This window comes from Hyperolius riggenbachi, chromosome 6 (assembly GCF_040937935.1).
Source record: "Hyperolius riggenbachi isolate aHypRig1 chromosome 6, aHypRig1.pri, whole genome shotgun sequence".
In the NCBI taxonomy this organism is placed as follows: Eukaryota; Metazoa; Chordata; class Amphibia; order Anura; family Hyperoliidae; genus Hyperolius; species Hyperolius riggenbachi.
This window is the reverse complement of record NC_090651.1, coordinates 383,147,810-383,172,960: the sequence shown is the minus strand read 5'-3', so window position 1 is coordinate 383,172,960 and position 25,151 is coordinate 383,147,810. Positions and strand designations below refer to the sequence as shown.

General features: G+C 44.8%; 1 protein-coding gene across 3 annotated transcripts in view; it reads right to left on the bottom strand.

Moving 5' to 3' along the window:
* Positions 1 to 969: 969 nt before the first annotated feature.
* Positions 970 to 25,151, bottom strand: part of LYPD3 (LY6/PLAUR domain containing 3) — a 133,637-nt gene continuing 109,455 nt past the window's right edge. For all 3 annotated transcript variants that reach the window (XM_068241965.1, XM_068241964.1, XM_068241963.1), the window contains 4 exons: positions 23,116 to 23,253; positions 9,261 to 9,434; positions 6,785 to 6,931; positions 970 to 1,525 (listed from right to left, as the gene is read on the bottom strand). In XM_068241965.1, coding sequence (XP_068098066.1) covers positions 1,149 to 1,525; positions 6,785 to 6,931; positions 9,261 to 9,434; positions 23,116 to 23,173 — 756 coding nt within the window. In that variant the 5' untranslated portion in view covers positions 23,174 to 23,253 and the 3' untranslated portion in view covers positions 970 to 1,148. The remainder of the gene's footprint in view (positions 1,526 to 6,784; positions 6,932 to 9,260; positions 9,435 to 23,115; positions 23,254 to 25,151) is intronic.

Sequence of the window (25,151 nt, the reverse complement as noted above, 5' to 3'; positions counted from 1 at the left end):
CTCCCTCTGCTGGCTACCCATGGTACACATGAAATACAGCTCTATCACATGTACGAATTCCAAAACAATAAAAAAAGTAGGCTCTGCCCTTGACACACATTGCATTATTATAAGCAATATGTTATTTGTAATAAGTTTCTACCAAAATGAAACGTTGGGTGGTTTAGTTGAAGGACTTTTCATGAAGTTCTCTGTAAAAAATAATAATTAACATAGAACTTTTTTATTACTCATGTAATTTAGAATTTGCCAATGCATGGTGGTCTAATAATGAGAAGAAAAGATACTATGTAGTATGCTCTTAGGACTCAAACCACCCAAAACAGAATACCCTACTGTACAGGCAACATTAAAGTCGTGGGAGTATTTCCTGAAATTTCCTCCACCATATTCACAACAACTCAAACCGCGCATACCTATCTCGGTAACCCAAAACAAATAAAAAATCCACTTACCTCGGACTTCCTCCAGCCCCTGGCGTCCGTTCTGTGCCGTGCCGCAGCTCCGGTGGCTCCCGATCCCCTCCGATGGAGAAGCCGACATTTCCAGGCATTAATGTCGGCTTCCTCTGCACTCAATCATGCAGTTCACTGGTCGTGTTGACGTCATCAGGACTGTACAGCGCAAGCGCAGTAGTTCTACTCCTGCGCTGTACAGTCCAGGTGACATCAGCGCGACTCTGAGAGCCACTCACACAGGCGCAGTAGGAATCCTGAGCCAGAGGGGATCCAGGACTACCAGCGGTGAGCGGAGATGCAGCGAGGGCACTGAACGACTGGCAGGTGCTGGAGGAAGCCCCAGGTAAGTGGATTTTTTTTATTTTTAATTTGCTCGGATGTGTCCTTTAAGTGTCCACTAGAGGGCAGACATCTTTAGATCTGTATGTCAGTCAGTTACTATACAGTACTCTATATCAAAGCAGTCATACGAAAATGTGCAAATCACAACAACATTGTCCTTTAGGCAGCCTTTAGAATTTGAGTAGAAATGAAATTTTATTTTGATTTGATCCTTTTAAAGAGGGCGGGTCTCCCTCTCGTACATAAAATTAAGAATGGCCTGGGGGCCATTTATATTCTTTGTTACTTTCCAGGTGACCCTGAATGATCAGACTAGTCACAGTTTCTTGGCAGATCCTCAATAAGTTATCAAGAAAGCAGCATCAGCAGAAGAGCAAGCCAAACCAAGTGTCCGCAGGCCATGGTGGCGTGACTGTTCCGAGCCATGTGAATGGAAGTCATGTTAGGGCTTGTCACTTGTGTTGTGAAGCTGGTCATGGGCTCTGTTGGGATTATCCAGCGTGGGGGGAGCACAGTGGTGGTCACCTCCTCATTGTCTTCGTTCAGGAGAGTAAGGTATGGCACTTCTGCCAGCTGTGTCTTATTGGACAGGTCCTTGTTGCAGAGGTCTTCTGAGCAGCAGGCTCCTCTGACATCAAAGTTCAGGTTCCCATAGTCTAGACTGTGCGAGGTGCAATAATATCTCTGGGAGCAGCTCTTGATAGGTATGACTGTTGTGTCATTATCTGGAAAGGAAGAAGATAAATCAACAAATTTATATATTCAGAAAGCCAAGATCAGCAGCACCGCTCTTGAAGAAATAGCTCTTTATTCAGACACATCATTAACCCATTCGCGTTCCGTCGTTTTCACTTGAGAAATGTTCACCTCCCATTCATTAGCCTATAACTTTATCACTACTTATCACAATGAACTGATCTATATCTTGTTTTTTCCGCCACCAATTAGGCTTTCTTTGGAGGGTACATTTTGCTAAGAGCCACTTTACTGTAAATGTATTTTAACAGGAAGAATAAGAAAAAAACGGAAAAAATTCATTATTTCTCAGTTTTCGGCCATTATAGTTTTAAAATAATACATGCCTCCATAATTAAAACTCACGTATTGTATTTGCCCATTTGTCCCGGTTTTTACACCGTTAAAATTATGTCCGCATCACAATGTATGGCGACAATATTTTATTTGGAAATAAAGGTGCATTCTTTCCGTTTTGCATCTATCACTATTTACAAGTTTAAAATAAAAAAAAAATATAGAAGTATTTCATCTTTACATTGATATTTAAAAAGTTTAGACCCTTATGTAAATATTTACATGTTTTTTTTTGTTTGTTTTTTATTGTAATGTTTTTTTTTTTTATATTAAACATTTTATTTGGGTAGTTTTGGGAGGGTGGGATGTAAACATGTGATTTATAATGTAAATGTGTGTTTGAATTTTTTTTTTTTACTTTTAGTTGTAGTTTTACTTTTTGGCCACAAGATGGCGGCCATGAGTTTGTTTACATGACGTCACTCTAAGTGTAACACACGCTTAGAGCGACGCATGGGGTACGTTACAGCCAGAAAAAGTGAAGCTTCCGAGAGAAGCTGTCGCTTTTTCAGCGGGGGAGAGGAATCAGTGATCAGGCACCATAGCCCGATACACTGATTGCCTGGCTAACGAACCGTGGGCCGGGAGCGCGTGTGCACGCGCGCGATCGGCTGCGGGAGCGCGCGGGAGCGCGCATGGTTCCTGGACGTAGTTTCTACGTCCAGGAACCAAAATAGGTTAATATCACATGCCAGTAAAATGGGCTTAGACGCAGCTACAGCCCACTGTTTCGAATGCTTCTTTGTCAAGCTGCAAGCTCATTATGATTATGGCATGTGATTTTAACCATTTCAGCCCGCGGGGATTTTTCACCTTATGCATCGGAGCAATTTCACCTCCCATTCATTCGCTAATAACTTTATCACTACTTATCACAATTTATTGATCTATATCGTGTTTTTTCCAGCCACTGACTAGGCTTTCTGTGGGTGGTACATTTTGCTAAGAGCCACTTTACCGTAAATGCATTTTAACAGGATTAATAAGGAAAAAAATGGAAAAATTCATTATTTCTCAGTTTTCGGCCATTATAGCTTTAAAATAATCCACGCTACCATAATTAAAACCTATGTATTTTATTTGCCCGTATGTCTCGGTTATTATACCATTTAAATTTTGTCCCTATCACAATGTATGGCGCCAATATTTTATTTGGAAATAAAGGTACATTGTTTCCGTTTTGCGGCCATCACTATTTACAAGCTTATAATTTAAAAAATGTTTGTAGTATACCCCCTTCAAAAGCATATTTAAAAAGTTCAGACCCTTAGGTAACTATTTATGTCTTTTTTTTTTTTTTTAATTGTAATTTTTTTTTTCCATTAAAATTTTTATTTAGGTAATATTTTGGTGTGGGACATAAACAATTAATTTTTAATGTTTTTATATGTGTAAATTGTAATGAAAATAATGTGTAGATGTAGTTTTACTATTTGGCCACAAGATGGCCACCTTCATTTTTGGTTTCCCTCCTTGTACTTCTTGCTAAGTGGAAGTACAAGGGGGATGCGGAAATCTGTCCGGGCAGAAGAGCCGGAGCCTCACAGGTGAGCACTTCGTTTTTTCTGCGGGGGAAAGGGATCGGTGATCGGGAACCATGTTCCCTTTCACTGATCCCAGGGCTACCGGGGGACACAGCGGGGGAGGCGGGGGCAAAGCGCGCCACCGCATCAGAGCAGCTGCCCAGACGTGAGCTTCACGTTCGGGCGGCAGAAATAGTTAATTATGTGTCTGAATAAAGAGCTATTTCTTCAAGAGCGGTGCTGCTGATCTTGGCTTTTTGGGCATCAGGGTCATATCAGCTTTAGCACACTCCTATCTCCATTGGAGTGCTTGGTCTAACACTTTGTGAACAAATTTATATATATCATGCGCCTGATTAAACTACCTGGACTACTTGATCAGAAGAGGCTGTAAACGGAATACAGAGGTTGCAAATAAGAACGAAGCAACACATGGAGATTGGGAGCTGCTGCCCAAGGGGGACCTGTATAGACGTGAAGGAGACGGCTGTACATGGATGTTAAACATGGAAGAGGGGGCTGCACAAGGAATAGGAGGGGCTGCTGCACACGGAAGGGGAGCTGCAAGAAAGTTTGCCTAGAGGCTGAAAAGTATAAATCCGGCCTTGTGGGCTTGCCCACTTATAGCTCCATATTGGGAAAAATGAATATACTGTATATCGTACGGGATAATTTGGTTTGTTTTATCCTCTTCACTAGCTTTATTACACATTAGCTGATGGCCCGACGTTGCCCTGGTTTCTGAATGGCTGTGGCTCCACCCCCTTTTCTGAAATTGAACCCCAGTCACCCAATGACCAACTGTACCAGGTTTGAGGCTTGTGTCATTAACAGTGCAATAATGGAAGCAATGAAATATTCCTCTTGAAAATCAATAGGTGAATTTTGATTGGCTTTTGTAGGCTCTACCCCCATTTCTGAATATTAATCCCAGTCACCCAGTGACCAACTGTGCAAAGTTTGAGAATCCTGCCATTAACAGTGTAAGAATTGCTGCAGTTTACATTTTCCAGTGAAATGTGTATTTGTCTCCGCCCCCTTTTTGGTTATGGGGATTAAAAGTATCCTATACTTTATTCCAGGTAATGTACTATGTGTATGCCAAATTTCATTCACATCCGATCAGCCATTGTTGCGTGATTGAGTAACAAACATCCACATTTTTGCATTTATAACGTTAGTGAGATTGGTTTTGGCTGTATTCCTTTACTATTATGATATGAAATGACACAGCCATTATGTGTAGCTAGACAACAAATCCTTATTAACTAGGGTACATCACATATACCTAATATTAACCATGGTTACGGTAGAAGCTATTTACTTACTGAATGGACAATGTGCTCTAGAATGTCTACAAAAAGTATTGATGAAAGTCTGTAGTTTACCGTATATTACTGGAAAGTTCTAGTAGTAGAATAAGTTTATTTCATATAATATACTATGGTAACGCTATATTTTTCCTGAGGCTGTTTAGATAGATGAGTGATATATTAAATGTTGTTATATACTTCCCAGATTAATTTCTAGCTTTCTTAGTTACGGATCTAGACCAAGTTGCGCCTGGGGCAAGGTCAGGTTTTGGCGCCTAAACTGCCATTCCCCATCCAAATTTTGCCGCCTTTTTAAGAATCCAACAAACTGCGCCTGGGGCAAGATACCCGCCTGGCCCCCCCTAGATCCGTCCCTGCGTTATACAGTGCTAGATTTAATTAATGTATCTTTTTAGTAGAAAAGTTGAATAATTATTTTCAGATACTTGTATATGTACATAGTTAGACTTTGAAATTTCTCCTAAGACGCTACATGATTTGATTGTAAGCGTGAGCATTTCTATTGTTTTGTTTTTCTGAAATGTAATAAAAATTAATAATAGGAAAAAAAATATTGCAAAGCTCAAGAAAACTGGAGATCACAAACCTGACCTGGAGTTTCACAATATTACCTTATATTAGGTGACAAACAAAATCAACGCTTGTAAAAAGATTGAAGGGATGTTGTTAAGAGATGTTGGCGGGTGATATATTTATAAAATTGAATGTTGTTTTCATTGTACCTAACTCTGTTTCTAAATGCATCTCAGAATATTCTATGGGGAAGACAGGAGGCAGGATGAGCTAGAGGTGCCCGGTGCAGCTTGCAGGAGGACATCAGGGACAGCTGTAGTCTCCCTAGATTTTAACCTAGAACAATCATGAATGTCAGATACTACTAGTGTAAGCCTAGGATCGCTGTCTAATCCAGGATTGGAAGGGAAAGGGGAATGGGTAGGTAAGGGTCAGGAAAGGTGACATTGGTGGGGAGGTGGGATTGGAAAAATACATAAAGATAAACAAAAGGTAGGTGGTTAGGTCCTGGTGAAGTTTAGTGGCATGGGAGTAGATAGAGGAATCATGAGTGGGTAGTGAGAGTCAGGAGAGGTAAAATAGAGGAGTAGAAGAACACAAGAAGTGTGTGTTGGTGATGATCAGGAGAGCAATGGGGGAAGGGGTTGGCAGAAAGATAAATCAGAGTTAGGTGAAGAGTTAGAAAAGATGACATGCTGGGTGGATGGAAAGATGAAGGGTGGATAGGTGAAAGTCAGGATACAGGGGTGACAAGGATAGAAGATTGATCAGAAATATGAAGGATGGGACTTATGATATGGGGTGGAAGGATAGATGAGGGGTAGAATATGTGAAGGGCAGGACAGGTGATATCGGGTGGAGGAAGGGTGAGGGTGGAAAGGAGAATGTCAAGACAGGATGGCTAGGTAAAGGTTAGAAAGGGCGACAGTGAGCGGAAACGTAGGCGAAGGTCAGGAGACGTGACATTGGGCTGGAGGGGGATAGAAGAATAAATAAGAAATAAATGGGTGAAGGTCGGGGGTGGGGGTTGAGTAGGGGGTTTGAGGGACAGAAAAGGAATCAGTGGGTATTGAGAGACAGAAGAGATGGAATATTGGATGGAAGGACAGATGAGAAGTGGACAGGTGAGGGTCAAGAGAGGTGAAACAAAAGGTGAAATAATATTAGAAGGGTGTGTAAATTAGGGTCAGCAGAGGTAACAATGAAGGGGAAGGATGTGGGAGTGGTATAGGAAGGTCAGGAGGCATTACATGGGGAAAGAGGAGGGGTGGAAAGTTGTTCAAAAAGGGGTTGAGTATCTGAAAAGAAACACTTCCTGTCTGAACAGCAGAAGGAAGTTGAAGAGTTATGCTCTCCTGCACATTCTCCTTTTAAAAATAGGAGATTAGCCGGGGCAAGTGAATGGTGTTTGATCAGTATAGGGGGCAATTAAAAAAAAAAAAAAACTCCAATTTGCCTCATATTATTTCTACAGCATTTCTGTAATATATTTATATATCAAACACCAAAGAAATATAATTACCAATGGAAACGGTAATGTTCCCGTCAAAGCAGTGCTCGTAGGAGTCGTAGCATTGAGTGGTTGGAGAATGGGAGCGGGAACACCCCACGTCAGGCTTTCCTATGCAGCTGTAACACTGCCCATCATTGGGCTGCCGAGTTGCGTTATCTGCAGGATGTAAAGACAATTATAGTATAGTTAGAAACGGGATGCGTGCCAAGAAGACTTTACTACGATTTTGGCACAACTCAAAAACAGGTTTGCCAGAGAAAAAAGGTTTACAACACAGAAACCAGACAGACAGGATGGGAAGCATATAAATATTTCATTTATTGCAGTATAATTTTGATAATCAGATTCAAACAATGTATGCCGTGTCTTTGCACTATTTCAGAGGAATTATTGTAGTGTAATTGGGTAACATCTTCTGAGGTGTGAACTGTTTTAAAAGGAACATGATGTGGGTGGAATACGGAGGCTGTTTATTTATTTTACATGAGTGTTGCTTGGATCTTAAAAGCAGATATTTTTACTTTAACGCTAACCTGTGAGGAGAAAAAAAAATCAGGGCTATGGAGTCGGAGTTAAGGAGTCAGAGCAATTTTTTGGGGGGTCAGGCAGCCGGATCCCCAGTGTTGCTTGCTGGGCTGTGTGTCCTCTCTAGTGAGAAAACATTAGACATCACCAGGAACAAGTCTTTGGATCCCTGTGCTCCTGTTACTTTGTTAGGTGTTTCCTTCCTCACCACCATGTCTCTGGCTGCATCTTTAAAGAAGACCACCACATCCATCCCCTTTGGTACATGACATTATGGGAAAGTAAGGGTAACGGTTTTGATTGATGGCTTCTCTGGTGTCCTAAATTACTTATGGGTTCAGTTACCAAAAATGATGTAGAGGATGGCATTGAAGATACTGTAGGCAAAAAACAATGTTGTGAGGGAGAAGATACCTGGATAAAAAGCAAAGTCAGTGACTATGAGGGGGTGACTAGATGGGCTAAGGGGGGCTTAAAGGATACCCGAAGTGACACATTTCTTGTCAGTGTGGGTCACACTGTAGTCACTTTCTGTCTAAGTCAGGACTGAGTCAGCCACTTACATACCTGATATTTAACTCTTTCAGGCAGAGGGAAAAAAAAAGGAACTCAGCATATTTGTACATACACATGTCTATCTCATCATGTCACATGCCACTTCAGGTATCCTTTAAATGCTTTCTTTTACATTCAGAGACATCCACAGCAATGACTACTAGGTAATTCCCAGCAGAATTGATCCCGGGATTTTATCTGATTGCCTTCTGAACTCAAGAAGGTTTTTTTCCCCCTTATAGAGCTAATTGGTCAAACTCGATGGATGAATATCTTTTTTTCAACCTAATTACTTAATTATGAATCTTCCTGTGAGTGATAAGCAATCCAATTTTCTCCCCAGAGACTGTTCATCATATGGGATCTAATACTTTTTAATAAGATGTTTATAATATGAAGCCTTTTTTAAGGACCTTTTCGAAGGATTTTACAGAAGGTTTCCTTATACCTGTGGTCTTGATGGGCCTGATTCAGTTATAACAATCGAGACCATGAAGTAATGGTTACTGTTAAACTCAGGCCAATAGCAATTTGCATTTTTCAATCAATAAAAAACCTGATAAATATTACCGTAGTTCTCACAGCCATGGAATAAAGAAGAACTTACTTGAACATAATTTTAATATTCCAACATTCTTCTCTCCTAATTCAGTTTGTGATTTCAGATGTAGGAATTTAGAAAAAGTCACTACGTTAAAAAATGACTTCTTGCCTCTCCAAAACCTACTGGGCACCTCGGAATGGTACTTCTTTTTATATCAGGTTTTAATATTTAGGGTTTTTTTTTGTTGTTTTTGTGTAATTGTTAGCAATATTTGTACAGAAAAAGAAATCAGTGCAAGTTCCACAAATCCCCTTTTTTAACCCCTTGTCCCCCATGCAAGCTTGTACTGCCAAAACAGATGAACAGGGCAGTATAAGACTCAAACAGAATGATAGGGGTTCCATTCCGAACTCTCCCCAAACATTCAGGAAAGCTTCTATATTTCCCATGTAGACCTACACAATTCATAGATGGCACATGATAATATATATATTAAGACAGCATGGGGGGTACATGAGGACTTAAATGGTAAGTAATGGAGAACTTGTGAGGACCTACATCATTAATAGGGAGCACATGAGGACCTAAATGGTAATGAAGAACTTACATGATTAATAGGGAGCACATGAGAGCCTATATACTAATACGGGGACACATGAGGGCAAACCCAATAAATGAGAAGAACTTGGAGACCTACATATGGTAAGGGGGCGGGAGGGGGTCACATGAGGACCACATGATGATCCTTGTACCATATACTTGAGTTACCAACAAGTCCTTTGTGCTATTTTGACAAAAATATCCAAGGTCAGCTTCATGGACAGGCTTATCAATGGTTTCTATGGGAGCAGGACACATTACCGACTGCTGGAGCAAGTTGGTAGTTCTTGAGGTCCATGTTGGTGTTGCAGAAGCTCTCATTGCACTGGTTCAGCTGGATGTATATGGATATTCCGTGGTACAGTATGTTCTTTTCCATTACAGTAGTCATGCCATTGCCACAACCTTTTTTCAGCACAACGTGGTTGTAATGACCTGGGGAGCAACAGGATTTTGTTAATATACTAACATATTACACAAAACGACCACTTTCTCAACCTTCTATCAGAACAACAGGGCAGCCACAAGCAAATGAACGAAACATCTTTACTTTCCATGGGGCTCATGCACCAACTGTCAGCAAATTTGCAGATGGCAATTTTACCAGCTCTAATGACATGGCAGTAGCTCACGCTATTTGGATATTGTACGAGATGCTTTGGTAATGGGTGGGACGCTATTGCACATGACAAAATTATAGAATGATAGTGAATCAGGTTCCACATAGAGATGGCCATGCTTAGGAGAACTCATGGAGAAGCATGTGATCAGTTTGACCAGCTGATGGATTTGTAAGGTTCTGATTTGCTGTGAATACTTCCTGATTTAACACATGATCATGACCAGCCAATCAGAGCCTTACATATCTATCAGCTGATCACACTGATCACATGCTTCTCCATTAGTTCTCCTAAGCACTGCCATCCCTAGCCATGGATCACAGTTCTGTGAAGTCTTTGGCCAAATTGTTGTCTTAAAGCTGCAGATCCCAAATATCCACTTCTGATATATATCCCAATTTGCTTAAGTTTTTAAATAAATGAAATGCTTTATTAAATCTAACATCTGGGCTGTTAAATACTGTAATGAAGGCTACCCAAAATAGATAAGATTGAAAGCAGTTTGAAAGATAAAATAAGTTATTTCACAGATGAGGATACAGCAAATTTAGACCATTTAATTTATTAAGAACACCAATCAGACAACATGTTTCGCGGGTACATACCCGCTTCATCAGGTCAGTATATAGTGTGTTGAAGGAGGAACTGAGCAGCTTGGAGCACCTGTAGGCCTACAGTTCTTTACATTGGTTGCCATTATCCCCTATTTTGGGGTTCCCAGTCTATTTTGCCTTTATCTTTTTTTTAAATATGCATTTATACTATAGATTATTTAGTTAGTATTTGCCCATTGTAAAATCTTTTATCACCCCGCTTAACATTCTGAAATGTATCACATGGCGGCAACATCTAGTCTTGTCATTCAGGTGCAGATCTTTGGAATTTTCTTTCACTGAGAGTTTGGAAGCCAGTAGAAAATACACCTAGTCTTCCAATATATAGATAGACGTAGGAAGTGTTTCTGATCCTGAGCCCAGAAAAATTAATGTGAAAGTGGATATCCTGAATACTTTACTGGATTCTACCATACGTCACTACAGTGGCTCTTTAACAAATACATAAGAGTCAAGGAGTACTTGAGATGTCACACACAGCCATTATTAGGGGTACACCCTATAATAATGTTGAGAAATGCTGGTATAAACTATTCTCGTTACTGTAATGTGGCAATACAACTAACAAGTGTTTCCCACGACCTTTTCAGCACTAAGGGAAGCTGTCTAAACTATTATAATGAAGTCAATCTCTGCCTTCAGATATGATCTTTGCAGTTTGTATTATTGTTTCTTGACCTGATGACATACTGTTCCGTTCTTATTCTCATTATTATGTATTTAATGAAATATAATGGCAAATAACATCACTCTTTCCTTAACCTCCCTGGCGTCTTGTTAAAATCCGCCAGGGGGCAGCAAATACCTTTTTTTCAAAAAAAAAAAATTTTTCATGTAGCGAGACAATGTCTCGCTACATGATAGCCGCTGCTGAGCGGCATCCCCCCAGCCCCTCCGATCACCTTCGGCGAACGGAGATCCCGTTCAAAGAACGGGATCTCTTGGAGGGCTTCCCCCGTCACCATGGCGACGGGGCGGGATGACGTCATCGACGTCGTGACGTCAAAGGGGAATCCGATCCACCCCACAGCGCTGCCTGGCACTAATTGGCCAGGCAGCGCACGGGAGCTGCGGCGATGGGTATAGCGGCGGATCGGCGGGTAGCGGCTGCAATCGGAGGTTACACGCAGCTAGCAAAGTGCTAGCTGCGTGTAACAAAAAAAAATTATGCAAATCGGCCCAGCGGGGCCTGAGCGGTGCCTCCCGGCGGCATAGCCCGAGCTCAGCTCGGGCTTACCGCCAGGGAGGTTAACAAGCTGACACATCATTGCATTCAAGCGGTTCTGGAGGTGTGGCTAGCTTTCAGGGACAACAAAGGAAGATTTGCATATTCAGCAGTGATGCATTGTGGGAGACATCCTATGCTCACTCCAACCTGAATAATTGCAAATACCTTCTGCTTTAAGAAGGCAGTATTCTGTTTTGCATAACATTTTTAGTAAGGAGGCTTTTTGGTCTCTTTCAGCCCCTTACACACTCCAGGGAGTTCTGGTTCCCCATGAGCTTGCTGGGAAATCTGTAACTCTCTTAAAGGAGTCCTCAGTCAAAAAAAGCTCCCCCCCCCACTCTACTTACTCAGGGCTTCCTACAGCCCCTTGCAGCCGACATGTTCCATGCCACAGTTCTGCACTCAGCCGTTGGCCCGGGGTCCCCGCTGGTGCAGGGGGCGACCTTGAGGTCTGTACTGTGCCTCCGCCAGCGCCGCTGTCAATAAAGTCCACATTGTCCACGATGTACTGCGCAGGCGCAGAACACCGCGCACAATGTGGACTTGATTGACAGCGGCGCTCACGCAGGTGCACTAGGTCGGCCTCTGCACCGCTGGGGACCCCGGGCTGGAGGCTGCGAGCTTTGCTATCAGCATGGGACATGTCAGCTGCAAGGGGCTGGAGGAAGCCCCGGGTAAGTAGAGGTGGGGGGGGAGCTTTTTTGATTGATGACTCCTTCTCCTTTAACTACCCTTACTAATTTAGGAGTTGTTTGGTTTTTTTCTCTATAGTTTATCTCTGCAACATCTATTATAAACATTTTTTATTTTCAAAAAACAGATTTAAAGTGGACCCAAATTAAAAATACAAGATTTCAGAAATAAAATCTATTTTCTAACTTATAATAATAAATAGCAGCCTTTTTTCAGCTGCATGATGACAAATATAAAATATTTTACATTTATTGGAGAAACCCCTCCCTTCCTATCATATTGCCGGGACAGAATCCGGCAGACTGGTGGAGTAAGTGGTGTCCGGCAAAGGAGGAATTGCTAATGGCTGCCACCTGTATAACCCTAGTTATGGAGAGAGAAGGGTGAAAAGCATGCACGGAAATGCTCATAGGCTTGAAGGAGTGTTTATTTATCTTTGTATGTGTCAGAGTGGTGCAACTACTGGTAATTATTTTTAATAAAAAAAAAAAAAATGTTTGGTTTGGGTCCGCTTTAATGTGAAAAGTTTCAAAATTAGGTTCTACCATGCTATACATTGTGGCAGCTGCAGAAAGAGAGTCTGGGAAAGTGATTAATGTTTTGTTTATACGGTATGTGCCAGATTTCTGTGATCTGCATTGCCATATTAATCAGCTCTGGGATTTTGTCTCCTCCCATATACAGGTGCTCAGGTAAGGGAAGTAGATCCACTCCAGGAATAAGCTGTTTCTCCTGAGAGGTGGGAAATAAACCTTTAATTAGCCTGGTTCAGCCGGATCTGGGAGATTACACAGGCTGTGTGCTAGCCTGCACAGGTGCTGTGAATTTGTACCAAAAAAGTCTACTGTATTTAACTTGTTTTTGGTTCAGGACAAGCAATAGGCTTGTACTGTGTAGAAAGGATTTCTCAAGTGTTAAGTTTAGTTCGTAGTCCATCCAGTGGTAAATCTGTATGCAGGCTTAAAATAAATATTGTAATCGTTAACAAATAATCCCCTCCTGCTGCTTACATCTCTCTGACACTGTCTGCCCTTGGCAGGTTTTGGCACGCCATATCAATTGCTATGTATAATTGCTTGAGGGAGCCTGATGTAAAACTGGCTCTGGAAAGCATCACCTCTTAGCCACGCCTCTGCTGCTACCTGCCCTTGTGTTACAACATACATTACTGTCGTTAGCTGGATGTATGCAAATCTAAATTCTAAAAAAAGAGATAGGACAGATGTTCAGGGCACCTTAAAAAGATTAGCGTATCGGACTTATTGTACCTAGCCGATATGGCAGTTACTAGCCACACTGTGCACTTTGCAGTCTTAAAGAGACTCCGTAACAAAAATTGCATCCTGTTTTTTATCATCCTACAAGTTCCAAAAGCTATTCTAATGTGTTCTGGCTTACTGCAGCACTTTGTACTATCACAGTCTCTGTAATAAATCAATGTATCTTTCCCCTGTCAGACTTGTCAGCCTGTGTCTGGAAGGCTGCCAAGTTCTTCAGTGTTGTGGTTCTGCTATGCACTCCCCCCTCAGGGGGGAAAGAAACACACAAATGATCTCTTGAGATTCAAAAGGAAGGCTGTATACAGCCTGCTTGTGTATGGATGTATTTTCTATGTGTGGACATGCTGTACATCAACCTACTTCCTGTTTTGGTGGCCATTTTGTTTGTTTATAAACAAACTTTTTAACCACTTTTAATGCGGCGGGGAGCGGTGAAATTGTGACAGAGGGGAATAGGAGATGTCCCCTAACACACTGGTATGTTTACTTTTGTGCGATTTTAACAATACAGATTCTCTTTAAAGAGGAACTCCAGTGAAAATAATGTAATAAAAAAGTGCTTCATTTTTTACAATAATTATGTATAAATGATTTAAGGTGCCCATACACTGCGTCGAATTCACGCCGATATACAGCAGATTTGATCACTGTGATCAAATCTGCTGTTAAATTGATAACCCAAACGCAGATTGACCGGTTTCCATCTGAAATCAATCGATCCCGTCGATCTGTCCGGGCGGAAAATGTATGTCGATCGCCCGGGGGTTGGGAGTGCGTCAATAGCGGCGTTCGATTGGCCGACAACCAACCCAGCAATACATTATCTCCACTGTCCTTTCTCCGACTGGCTATCTTCTCTTCACTTCCTGTCCCATCCTGTCAGGGGAAGTTCAAACAGTAGAGCGCCCTCTACTGTTTGAATTTCTCCTGGTCACAGGAGAGAGATGCATTGCCCAGAGAGAAGATGCCCTGCGTGGACAGAAGGAACAGCAGGGACTCGCGTCGGCGGAGAGGTAATGTATTTCCAGGAGCGGCGGGCAACGGCAGCTCCACAGAATGTGAATCAATTTCATGCTGAAATCAATTCAAAATCTGTGTGCAGTGTATGGGCACATTGGGCAGACAATTGATCCCTCTCTGCTCAGATTAGATCAGAGAGAGATCTATCTGTTGGTCTATCTGGTGGCAATCGACCAGTGTATGGCCACCTTTAGTCAGTGTTTGTAAAATCTTTCCTCTCCCTAATTTACATTCAGACATTTATCAAATGGTGACATTTTTACTGCTGGCAGGTGAGGTCACTGGTAGTGTTGGGCGAACATCTAGATGTTCGGGTTCTGGCCGAACATGGCCGCGATGTTCGGGTGTTCGACCCGAACTCCGAACATAATGGAAGTCAATGGGGACCCGAACTTTTGTGCTTTGTAAAGCCTCCTTACATGCTACATACCCCAAATTTACAGGGTATGTGCACCTTGGGAGTGGGTACAAGAGGAAAAAAAAATTTAGCAAAAAGAGCTTATAGTTTTTGAGAAAATCGATTTTAAAGTTTCAAAGGGAAAACTGTCTTTTAAATGCGGGAAATGTCTGTTTTCTTTGCACAGGTAACATGCTTTTTGTCGGCATGCAGTCATAAATGTAATACATATAAGAGGTTCCAGGAAAAGGGACCGGTAACGCTAACCCAGCAGCAGCACACGTGATGGAACAGGAGGAGGGTGGCGCAGGAGGAGAAGGCCACGCTTTGTGAGACACAACAACCCAGGCCTTGCATGAGGACAAGAAGCGTGCCGATAGCATGCTTTGTACCGCCATGCAGTCATAAATGTAATAAAGATAAGTGGTTCAATAAACAGGGACCACGCGGCAACGCTAACCCAGCAGCAGCAGACGTGATGGAACAGGAGGAGGCGCAGGAGGAGAAGGCCACGCTTTGTGAGACACAACAACCCAGGCCTTGCATGAGGACAAGAAGCGTGCGGATAGCATGCTTTGTACCGCCATGCAGTCATAAATGTAATAAAGATAAGTGGTTCAATAAACAGGGACCACGCGGCAACGCTAACCCAGCAGCAGCAGACGTGATGGAACAGGAGGAGGCGCAGGAGGAGAAGGCCACGCTTTGTGAGACACAACAACCCAGGCCTAGCATGAGGTACCGCCATGCAGTCATAAATGTAATAAAGATAAGTGGTTCAATAAACAGGGACCACGCGGCAACGCTAACCCAGCAGCAGCAGACGTGATGGAACAGGAGGAGGCGCAGGAGGAGAAGGCTACGCTTTGTGAGACACAACAACCCAGGCCTTGCATGAGGACAAGAAGCGTGCAGATAGCATGCTTTGTACCGCCATGCAGTCATAAATGTAATAAAGATAAGAGGTTCCATAAACAGGGACCGGCAACGCTAACCCAGCAGCAGCAGCAGCACACGTGATGGAACAGGAGCAGGCGCAGGAGGAGAAGGCCATGCTTTTTGAGACACAACAACCCAGGCCTTGCATGAGGACAAAAAGCGTGCGGATATAGCAGCAATGCTTTTTGCCGCCATGCAGTCATAAATGTAATACAGATGAGAGGTTCAATAAACAGGGACCGGAAACGCTACACCATCCCAGATGTTCATTGGTCATGTTACTTGGTTGGGGTCCTGGAGTGTTGCGTAGTCATTTCCAATCCAGGATTGATTCATTTTAATTTGAGTCAGACGGTCTGCATTTTCTGTGGAGAGGCGGATACGCCGATCTGTGACGATGCCTCCGGCAGCACTGAAACAGCGTTCCGACATAACGCTGGCTGCCGGGCAAGCCAGCACCTCTATTGCGTACATTGCCAGTTCGTGCCAGGTGTCTAGCTTCGATACCCAATAGTTGAAGGGTGCAGATGGATTGTTCGACACAGCTACGTCATCTGACATGTAGTCCTTGACCATCTTCTCCAGGCGATCGGTGTTGGAGGTGGATCTGCACGCTTGCTGTTCAGTGGGCTGCTGCTGCATGGGTGTCAGAAAATTTTCCCACTCCAAGGACACTGCCGATACCATTCCCTTTTGGGCACTAGCTGCGGCTTGCGTTGTTTGCTGCCCTCCTGGTCGTCCTGGGTTTGCGGAAGTCAGTCTGTCGGCGTACAACTGGCTAGAGGAGGGGGAGGATGTCAATCTCCTCTCTAAAGTCTCCACAAGGGCCTGCTGGTATTCTTCCATTTTGACCTGTCTGACTCTTTCTTCAAGCAGTTTTGGAACATTGTGTTTGTACCGTGGATCCAGAAGGGTATAAACCCAGTAATTGGTGTTGTCCAGAATGCGCACAATGCGTGGGTCGCGTTCAATGCAGTCTAGCATGAATTGAGCCATGTGTGCCAGAGTCCTACCAGAATCCTCATCATCCTCTTGTGAGCGTTGTGATAGTTGTTGTGATGCATCATAGTCGTCACCTTCCTCCTGGTCTGCTTCTGCTGACCATTCGCGCTGAATTGTGGAAGTCCAACGTGCACCGCTCTGGCCCTCGTCAGTGGTGGCATGAAATTCCTGCTCCAACTCCAGCTGTTCCTCCTCTTCTTCGTCATAGCTGCTGGGGCCAGCGTTCCCTGAGGCGGATGGCCTGATGTTGGTACCATCACGCTGATCGTTTTCTCCTTCAGATTCCCCCAGTTGCATCATGACAGTTGTTTCCTTGATTTTCAACATTGACCTCTTCAGTAAACACAGCAGTGGTATGGTAATGCTGACTGAAGAGTTGTCACTGCTCACAAGCAACGTGGATTGCTCAAAATTTTGGAGGACTTGGCAGAGGTCCAACATGTTGGCCCAATCGGATCCACAGAAGCTTGGCAGCTGTCCGGATGCGCCTCGGTACTGCGCCGTCATGTACTGGACCACTGCACTCTTCTGCTCACAAAAGCGTGCTAGCATGTGCAGCGTAGAATTCCAGCGCGTAGGGACATCACACAGCAAGCGATGGTGGGGGAGATTGAAGCGCTCCTGCATCTTGGCGAGTGCCCCCGAAGCAGTACTGGAATTTCTACAATGTTTGGCCACTCGACGCACCTTCAACAGAAGATCGGCCACGCCTGGGTATGTCCTCAGGAACCGCTGAACTACTAGGTTCATCACGTGCGCCAGGCAAGGGATGTGTGTCAGCTTAGCCAACCTTAAAGCGCAAATGAGATTACTCCCATTATCACACACAACCATGCCCGGTTTCAGGTCCAGCGGTGCCAGCCACAAATCCGTCTGTTCCTTTATTCCCTTCCAAATTTCCTCCCCTGTGTGCTGCTTATCCCCAAGGCAGATCAGCTTCAGCAACGCTTGCTGACGCATGCCAACAGCTGTGCTGCACTGCTTCCACGATCCTACTGCTGCTGGGTTAGCGTTTCCGGATGAGGTACAGCTTTGAGATGCGTTGGAGGAGAAGGAGTCAGAGAGGTAGGTGCTGCTGTTGTTATCCAGTGGGAGGGACGGCGGTGCAGCTGTTTGCGGCGTGGGCAACACCCGCGCCGTAGCAGGTGAGGAATCGCTGCCAGGCTCCACAAGGTTCACCCAGTGCGCGGTAAGGGAGATGTATCGACCCTGTCCGAACGCACTCGTCCAAGTGTCAGTGGTGAGGTGAACCTTGCAGGCAACAGCATTCTTCAAGCTTCGGGTTATTTTGCTGACCACGTGCTCATGCAACTCAGGCACTGCAGAGCGCGCAAAGTGGTAGCGGCTGGGAACCACGTAACGTGGGATGGCCACTGACATCATGCCCTTGAAGCTGTTTGTCTCCACCACTCGATATGGCAGCATTTCCCAGGCCAGAAGCTTGGCTATGCTGGCTGTTACTGCTACGGCCCGGGGGTCATTTGCTGGCAATTTCCTCTTGCGCTCAAACATCTCCAACACAGACAACTGAACCGTAGCGCTGCACACGGAAGGGCTGTTGGTTGTTGTGTTTGATGAACACTGGGAGACCTCAAGAGCACTACTCCGGAAAGTGACAGTGTCAGCGTCGTCTGATGTTTGTGAATGTTGTGAACCACGCAATGGCTGGGCTACTGCTGCTGCTGAGGCGGGTCTGGTGGTAGTCTGGTGAACCCAAGGGAGGCAGTGTTGCTGGTACCCACAGAGTGGGATGTTTGGATAGCATGTGGCGGCTCATGCTGGTGGTGGAGAGGTTGTTAATACTTTTCCCCCTGCTCAGGCGGGTCTTGCACACCTTGCAAATCGCCATGGTAACATCCTCAGTGCAGTCTTCAAAGAAAGCCCAGACTTTGGAGCACCTGCCTCCTTGCTGGCGATTTCTGTTTGCTCCTCTTTTGCCTCTCACTTGAACTTCCACGCTTGTGGTGCCTGAAATTGCGCGCCGCCTACCTTGTGGCACAAGGCGAACTCGTGCAGCAGTGGGTTCTTCAACAGACTCATCTGTGCTGCTGCTACGACGGCGATGTTCTCGTTCAGAAACAAAATCTGGGTCTATGTCCACATTGTCCATACCCTCCTCTTCCATCTCCTCAAACTCGTCATATGTCATTGTGGGGGGCCGCCGCCGTGGAGTAGAGCTCCCCAGAACAACCTCTGCGCAGCTCACTCCAACGTCGTCTTCCAGATCTTGTCGGCCGACCTCCTGCAATTGCAACCCCTCCTGCCCAACTTGCTCTGGGATTTGGGCTTCCGAGTCCTCCTCGGACTCGCCTAGTATTTCAGTGCGCGGTGCATTTCCCACAGTTAATGGTTGTGAATCCGGGCACAACATTTCTGGCTGTTCCTCCATTGACCTTTGAAAGGTGGAAGTTTGTTGGGCTGGGAATAGCTCCTGCGAATACCCCATTGTGTCCTGAGGTAATTCATCGGACTGGTTATCTGGCAGTTGTGTGCGTGGTGTCGCTGCCGGTTGTGTCAGCTTTGTGCCCACTGGCTCCTTGTAACTGGCTGAGGACTCGGACCTCGTGCGTGATGTGCTGGTGCTGCTTAACCCACTGCTGGACGCTTGAGAGGTCATCCAAGTAATTATCTGGTCCTGTTCTTTTGGATCTGTGAGGGTTGTTGTCCTGGACAACATGGGCGGTATTGAGTGGGTTTTCTTGGGTGCTCCCCTGTGGCCTGTACGTGAACCGTCAGGGGAAACACCTCTTCCCTTGCCCCTTCCTCTTTCACCGGATTTCTTCCTCATTTCACTTATCCTTACAGTACACGCTGACTGGCAGCAGTACAGTGGCAGTACAGAAATGCTATACAGTACCACTATTCCCAGCAGCGACACAGAGCACAATGCTATACAGTGGCGGGTGAGCGGTGTACCACTATTCCCAGCAGCGACACAGAGCACAATGCTATACAGTGGCAGGTGAGCGGTGTACTACTGTTCCCAGGCCCAGCAGACACAGAGTGGAAGTAAACACAATGCTATATAGTCTGGCTGAGCGGTGTACACAGAGTTGCAGTACACACAATGCTATATAGTCTGGCTGAGCCGTGTACACAGAGTGTCAGTAAACAATGCTATATATAGCGTGGCTGAGCGAGGTACACAGTGGCAGTACACACAATGCTATATAGTCTGGCTGAGCGGTGTACACACAGTGTCAGTAAACAATGGTATATAGTCTGGCTGAGCGGTGTACACAGAGTGTCAGTAAACAATGGTATATAGTCTGGCTGAGCGGTGTACACAGAGTGGCAGTACACACAATGCTATATAGTCTGGCTGAGCGGTGTACACAGAGTGGCAGTACACACAATGCTATATAGTCTGGCTGAGCGGTGTACACAGAGTGGCAGTACACACAATGCTATATAGTCTGGCTGAGCGGTGTACACAGAGTGGCAGTACACACAATGCTATATAGTCTGGCTGAGCGGTGTACACAGAGTGGCAGTACACACAATGATATATAGTCTGGCTGAGCCGTGTACACAGAGTGGCAGTACACACAATGCTATATAGTCTGGCTGACCCGTGTACACAGAGTGTCAGTAAACAATGCTATATATAGCGTGGCTGAGCGAGGTACACAGTGGCAGTACACACAATGCTATATAGTCAGGCTGAGCCATGTACACAGAGTGTCAGTAAACAATGGTATATAGTCTGGCTGAGCGGTGTACACAGAGTGTCAGTAAACAATGGTATATAGTCTGGCTGAGCGGTGTACACAGAGTGGCAGTAAACACAATGCTATATATAGCGTGGCTGAGCGAGGTGCACAGTGGCAGTACACACAATGCTATATAGTCAGGCTAAGCCGTGTACACAGAGTGTCAGAAAACACAATGCTATATATAGCGTGGCTGAGCGAGGTGCACAGTGGCAGTACACACAATGCTATATAGTCAGGCTGAGCCATGTACACAGAGTGTCAGTAAACAATGGTATATAGTCTGGCTGAGCGGTGTACACAGAGTGTCAGTAAACAATGGTATATAGTCTGGCTGAGCGGTGTACACAGAGTGGCAGTAAACACAATGCTATATATAGCGTGGCTGAGCGAGGTGCACAGTGGCAGTACACACAATGCTATATAGTCAGGCTGAGCCGTGTACACAGAGTGTCAGTAAACAATGGTATATAGTCGGGCTGAGCGGTGTACACAGAGTGTCAGTAAACAATGGTATATAGTCTGGCTGAGCGGTGTACACAGAGTGGCAGTAAACACAATGCTATATATAGCGTGGCTGAGCGAGGTGCACAGTGGCAGTACACACAATGCTATATAGTCAGGCTAAGCCGTGTACACAGAGTGTCAGAAAACACAATGCTATATATAGCGTGGCTGAGCGAGGTGCACAGTGGCAGTACACACAATGCTATATAGTCAGGCTGAGCCGTGTACACAGAGTGTCAGTAAACAATGGTATATAGTCTGGCTGAGCGGTGTACACAGAGTGTCAGTAAACAATGGTATATAGTCTGGCTGAGCGGTGTACACAGAGTGGCAGTAAACACAATGCTATATATAGCGTGGCTGAGCGAGGTGCACAGTGGCAGTACACACAATGCTATATAGTCAGGCTAAGCCGTGTACACAGAGTGTCAGAAAACACAATGCTATATATAGCGTGGCTGAGCGAGGTGCACAGTGGCAGTACACACAATGCTATATAGTCAGGCTAAGCCGTGTACACAGAGTGTCAGAAAACACAATGCTATATATAGCGTGGCTGAGCGAGGTACACAGTGGCAGTAAACAATGCTATATATAGTGTGGCTGAGCGAGCGGTGTACTACTGTTCCCTTGCAGCGACACACAATGACTGGGGGGGACCCTGGCTAGCGTGGCTGGAGAGCGAACTACCCTGCCTGCCTACCCAAAGCTAAACCCACAGAGAAATGGCGGAGATATGACGTGGTTCGGGTATTTATTTACCCGAACCACGTGACCGTTCGGCCAATCAGAGCGCGTTCGGGCCCGAACCACGTGACCCGTTCGGCCAATCACAGCGCTAGCCGAACGTTCGGGGAACGTTCGGCCATGCGCTCTTAGTTCGGCCATGTGGCCGAACGGTTTGGCCGAGCACCGTCAGGTGTTCGGCCGAACTCGAACATCACCCGAACAGGGTGATGTTCTGCAGAACCCGAACAGTGGCGAACACTGTTCGCCCAACACTAGTCACTGGAAGGAGATGCTGCTTGCTTTGTTGCAGTTGGAAACCGTTGTTATTTCCCACAGTGCAACAAGGCTCCCACAGTGTGATGTCAGAACCATGGTCCTGACATCACACTGTGGGAGGGGTTTCACCACAATATCAGCTATACAGTGCCCCCTGATGGTCTGTTTGTGAAAAGGAATAGATTTCTCATGGGAAAGGGGGTATCCGCTACTGATAGGAAAGAAGTTCAATTGTTGGCTATGGTTTCTCTTTAAGGTACGTAAACACATCTTGATTTTCTGCCCAACTTGTCGTCCGACTTGTCGTTTGAACGACAAGTTGGACGTGTGTATGCACAGTTGAGCGACTGATAACAGCTGGTTTGCCTGATCCACTTGGTGGATCAGCTGGACCAACCGTCGTTCAAACGACTGTCAGGTCCGTACGTATGTACAAACCACTTCTAGTTGTTTGTCCAACTAATAGACATTCAAACATACAGTCGTTTGATCAGTCGTTTTAATCTAGTCCGTTGTTCTATCTAGTCCATTGTCCATTATAAAGTTGGTTAACCGACATGTAAATTGGATATCAGCCGCTTTGTTGGTCAGTGTGTACAGGACATATGAAAGACTTGTTGGTTGCACTTCAAGTCGTTCGAACGACAATATGGCGTAAATTTGGACGTGAGGGTGCACCTTTACCCCGTAAGCTTTTGTAACACCTACTAAGAACAAAGACGGACTAAGGTGAAATAGGGCCCTAGGCTAGTAACAACTTGGGTCCCACCCTTTATGGCCACCTGGATTTATTTTTTTCTGAGATTTGATGGGAGCTAAAATTAACTACGCCCCTAGTCTCTTTCCATCTCTAGGCAACTGCCTCAGTTGTCTTGTGGATGATCCGGCTTTGACTGAAAATGTGACTATAAGAAGGTTCTCTGCTGAAAAATATGTGGTACGGTCTGCTGCAATGGAGGATTGACTACCTTGTGAACGTTTGGTTGTGGAAGTTTGTAGGTTAATAATAATAACAATAATAATAATAACATCATATTAAAATTTTTGAGAATTTTCTTGGTTTATAGTAAAAAGCAGTGATCCTGTTTGTTTACATACTTGTGGTTACGGCTGTGATCACCTCCATGCAGACGTCATGGTCGGTTGAGCAGGACATGTTTCGGGCTTTGTCGGGTAAGCAGCCACCGTCGCCCTCATCCGTACAGGCATAGCATTCAGTGGCCTGGGACTGAACTCCTAGAGGCGAAGAGATTGAAAGACAGACAGTACATTTATCCCTTTATGGTAGTACAGTGGTTGATCTGTTATTTTTTACATTATTTTATTAAGTAATGTACACTCGTGGTTTTTTTTGTGTGTTTTTTTTACATACTTCAGGTTTCCTTTAGGCTAGTTACACACCAGGACGTTGCGTTTAGGGGACGTTACAGGGCACATAACGTGCCCCTAACGCAATGCCTGGTACTCTCTGGTGTGGACGTCGGAGTGAGCCGCGTTGTGCAGCTCACTCTGGCGTCCATACTCTTGGACGCATGCGGCAACACGTGGTCCCGCCCGTCCAATCGCCGCACAGAGCGGCCGCTCCAGGAAGTAAACACTGCACGTCACTGAGTGCAGTGAATATTAATTAGCCATGTGCCCGGCCGCTCTCCCCTCCTCCCCAACATGACTGAGCATGTGCAAACAGTCTAGCGCGGCTTAGCCGAGTAGAACGCACAGCATGCAGCACTTTGCTGCGTTACAATGTAACGCAACGTGGGCAGTGTGAACAGCCCACTTGTGTTACATTGCTGTGCGTTGGGGGAGCGTTACAGGCTGCACTAACGTGCGCCTGTAACGTCCCTGTGTGCAAGAAGCCTTAAGCTAGTTTCACTTTGAAAAAAAGAGAGACAGGATATCAAAAAGAATAAAACACATTACATAAAAGCTATAAGGCTTCTTGCACACAGGGACATTACAGGCGCACGTTAGTGCGCCTGTAACGCTCCCCCAACGCACAGCAATGTAACACAAGTGGGCTGTTCACACTGCCCACGTTGCGTTACATTGTAACGCAGCAAAGTGCTGCATGCTGTGCGTTCTGCACGGCTAAGCCGCGTTAGACTGCTTGCACATGCTCAGTCATGTTGGGGAGGAGGGGAGAGCGGCCGGGCACATGGCTAATTAATATTCACTGCACTCAGTGATGTGCAGTGTTTACTTCCTGGAGCGGCCGCTCTGTGCGGCGATTGGCCGGGCGGGACCATGTGATGCCGCATGCGTCCAAGAGTACGCATCACGGCATCACGGACGCCAGAGTGAGCTGCACAACGCGGCTCACTCTGACGTCCACACCAGAGAGCACCAGGTGTTGCGTTAGGGGCACGTTATGTGCGCTATAACGTCCCCTAAACACAACGTCCTGGTGTGTAACTAGCCTTAATGTATTTGTATGTAACGCCGAGATTGTATTTTTGAATATTTACATATCTTAAGTGTATTTTTTTATATTTGCTGTTTAGACCCCTTTCCTTTATTATATACAATATATGTGTAAACTCCCTGAGAAGTAAGCAGTGGATTCGTGATTTGGTATTCTCACCAAGTCTTTGGCTTTGTTTTGAATTTATTGCTAGCTGTTTTGTTTGATTTTTGGATACAATAAAATTTTGCAATAAGAAAAGCAGTTTGACAGTATTTTGTAACCTTTTGTTTTGATCCAAAAATTCACAGCTAAACTCAATTTGACCGAGTGAGACACGCCTAAACTTTAATGAATGCCAATACATCATTTACTGTAGACAGCTAGTCTAGGAGTACACAATACTTACCTGTATTATCAGTTTGGCTCATGTGTGACTATATTGTTATTGCCATGCTCCATGTAATCATCATACAAGGAGTTCTGCTGCGGTTTTCACAAATTAGAGACAGAATCTGATACAATGATTATAACAATATAACAACACTACACTAACACATCAATATAACGACACTACAATAACACAACAATATAACAATACTACTCTAACACATCAATATAACAACACTACAATAACACAACGAAATAACAACACTACAATAACACAACAATACAATAACACTACACTAACACAAAAATATAACAGCACTACACTAACACAACAATATAACAA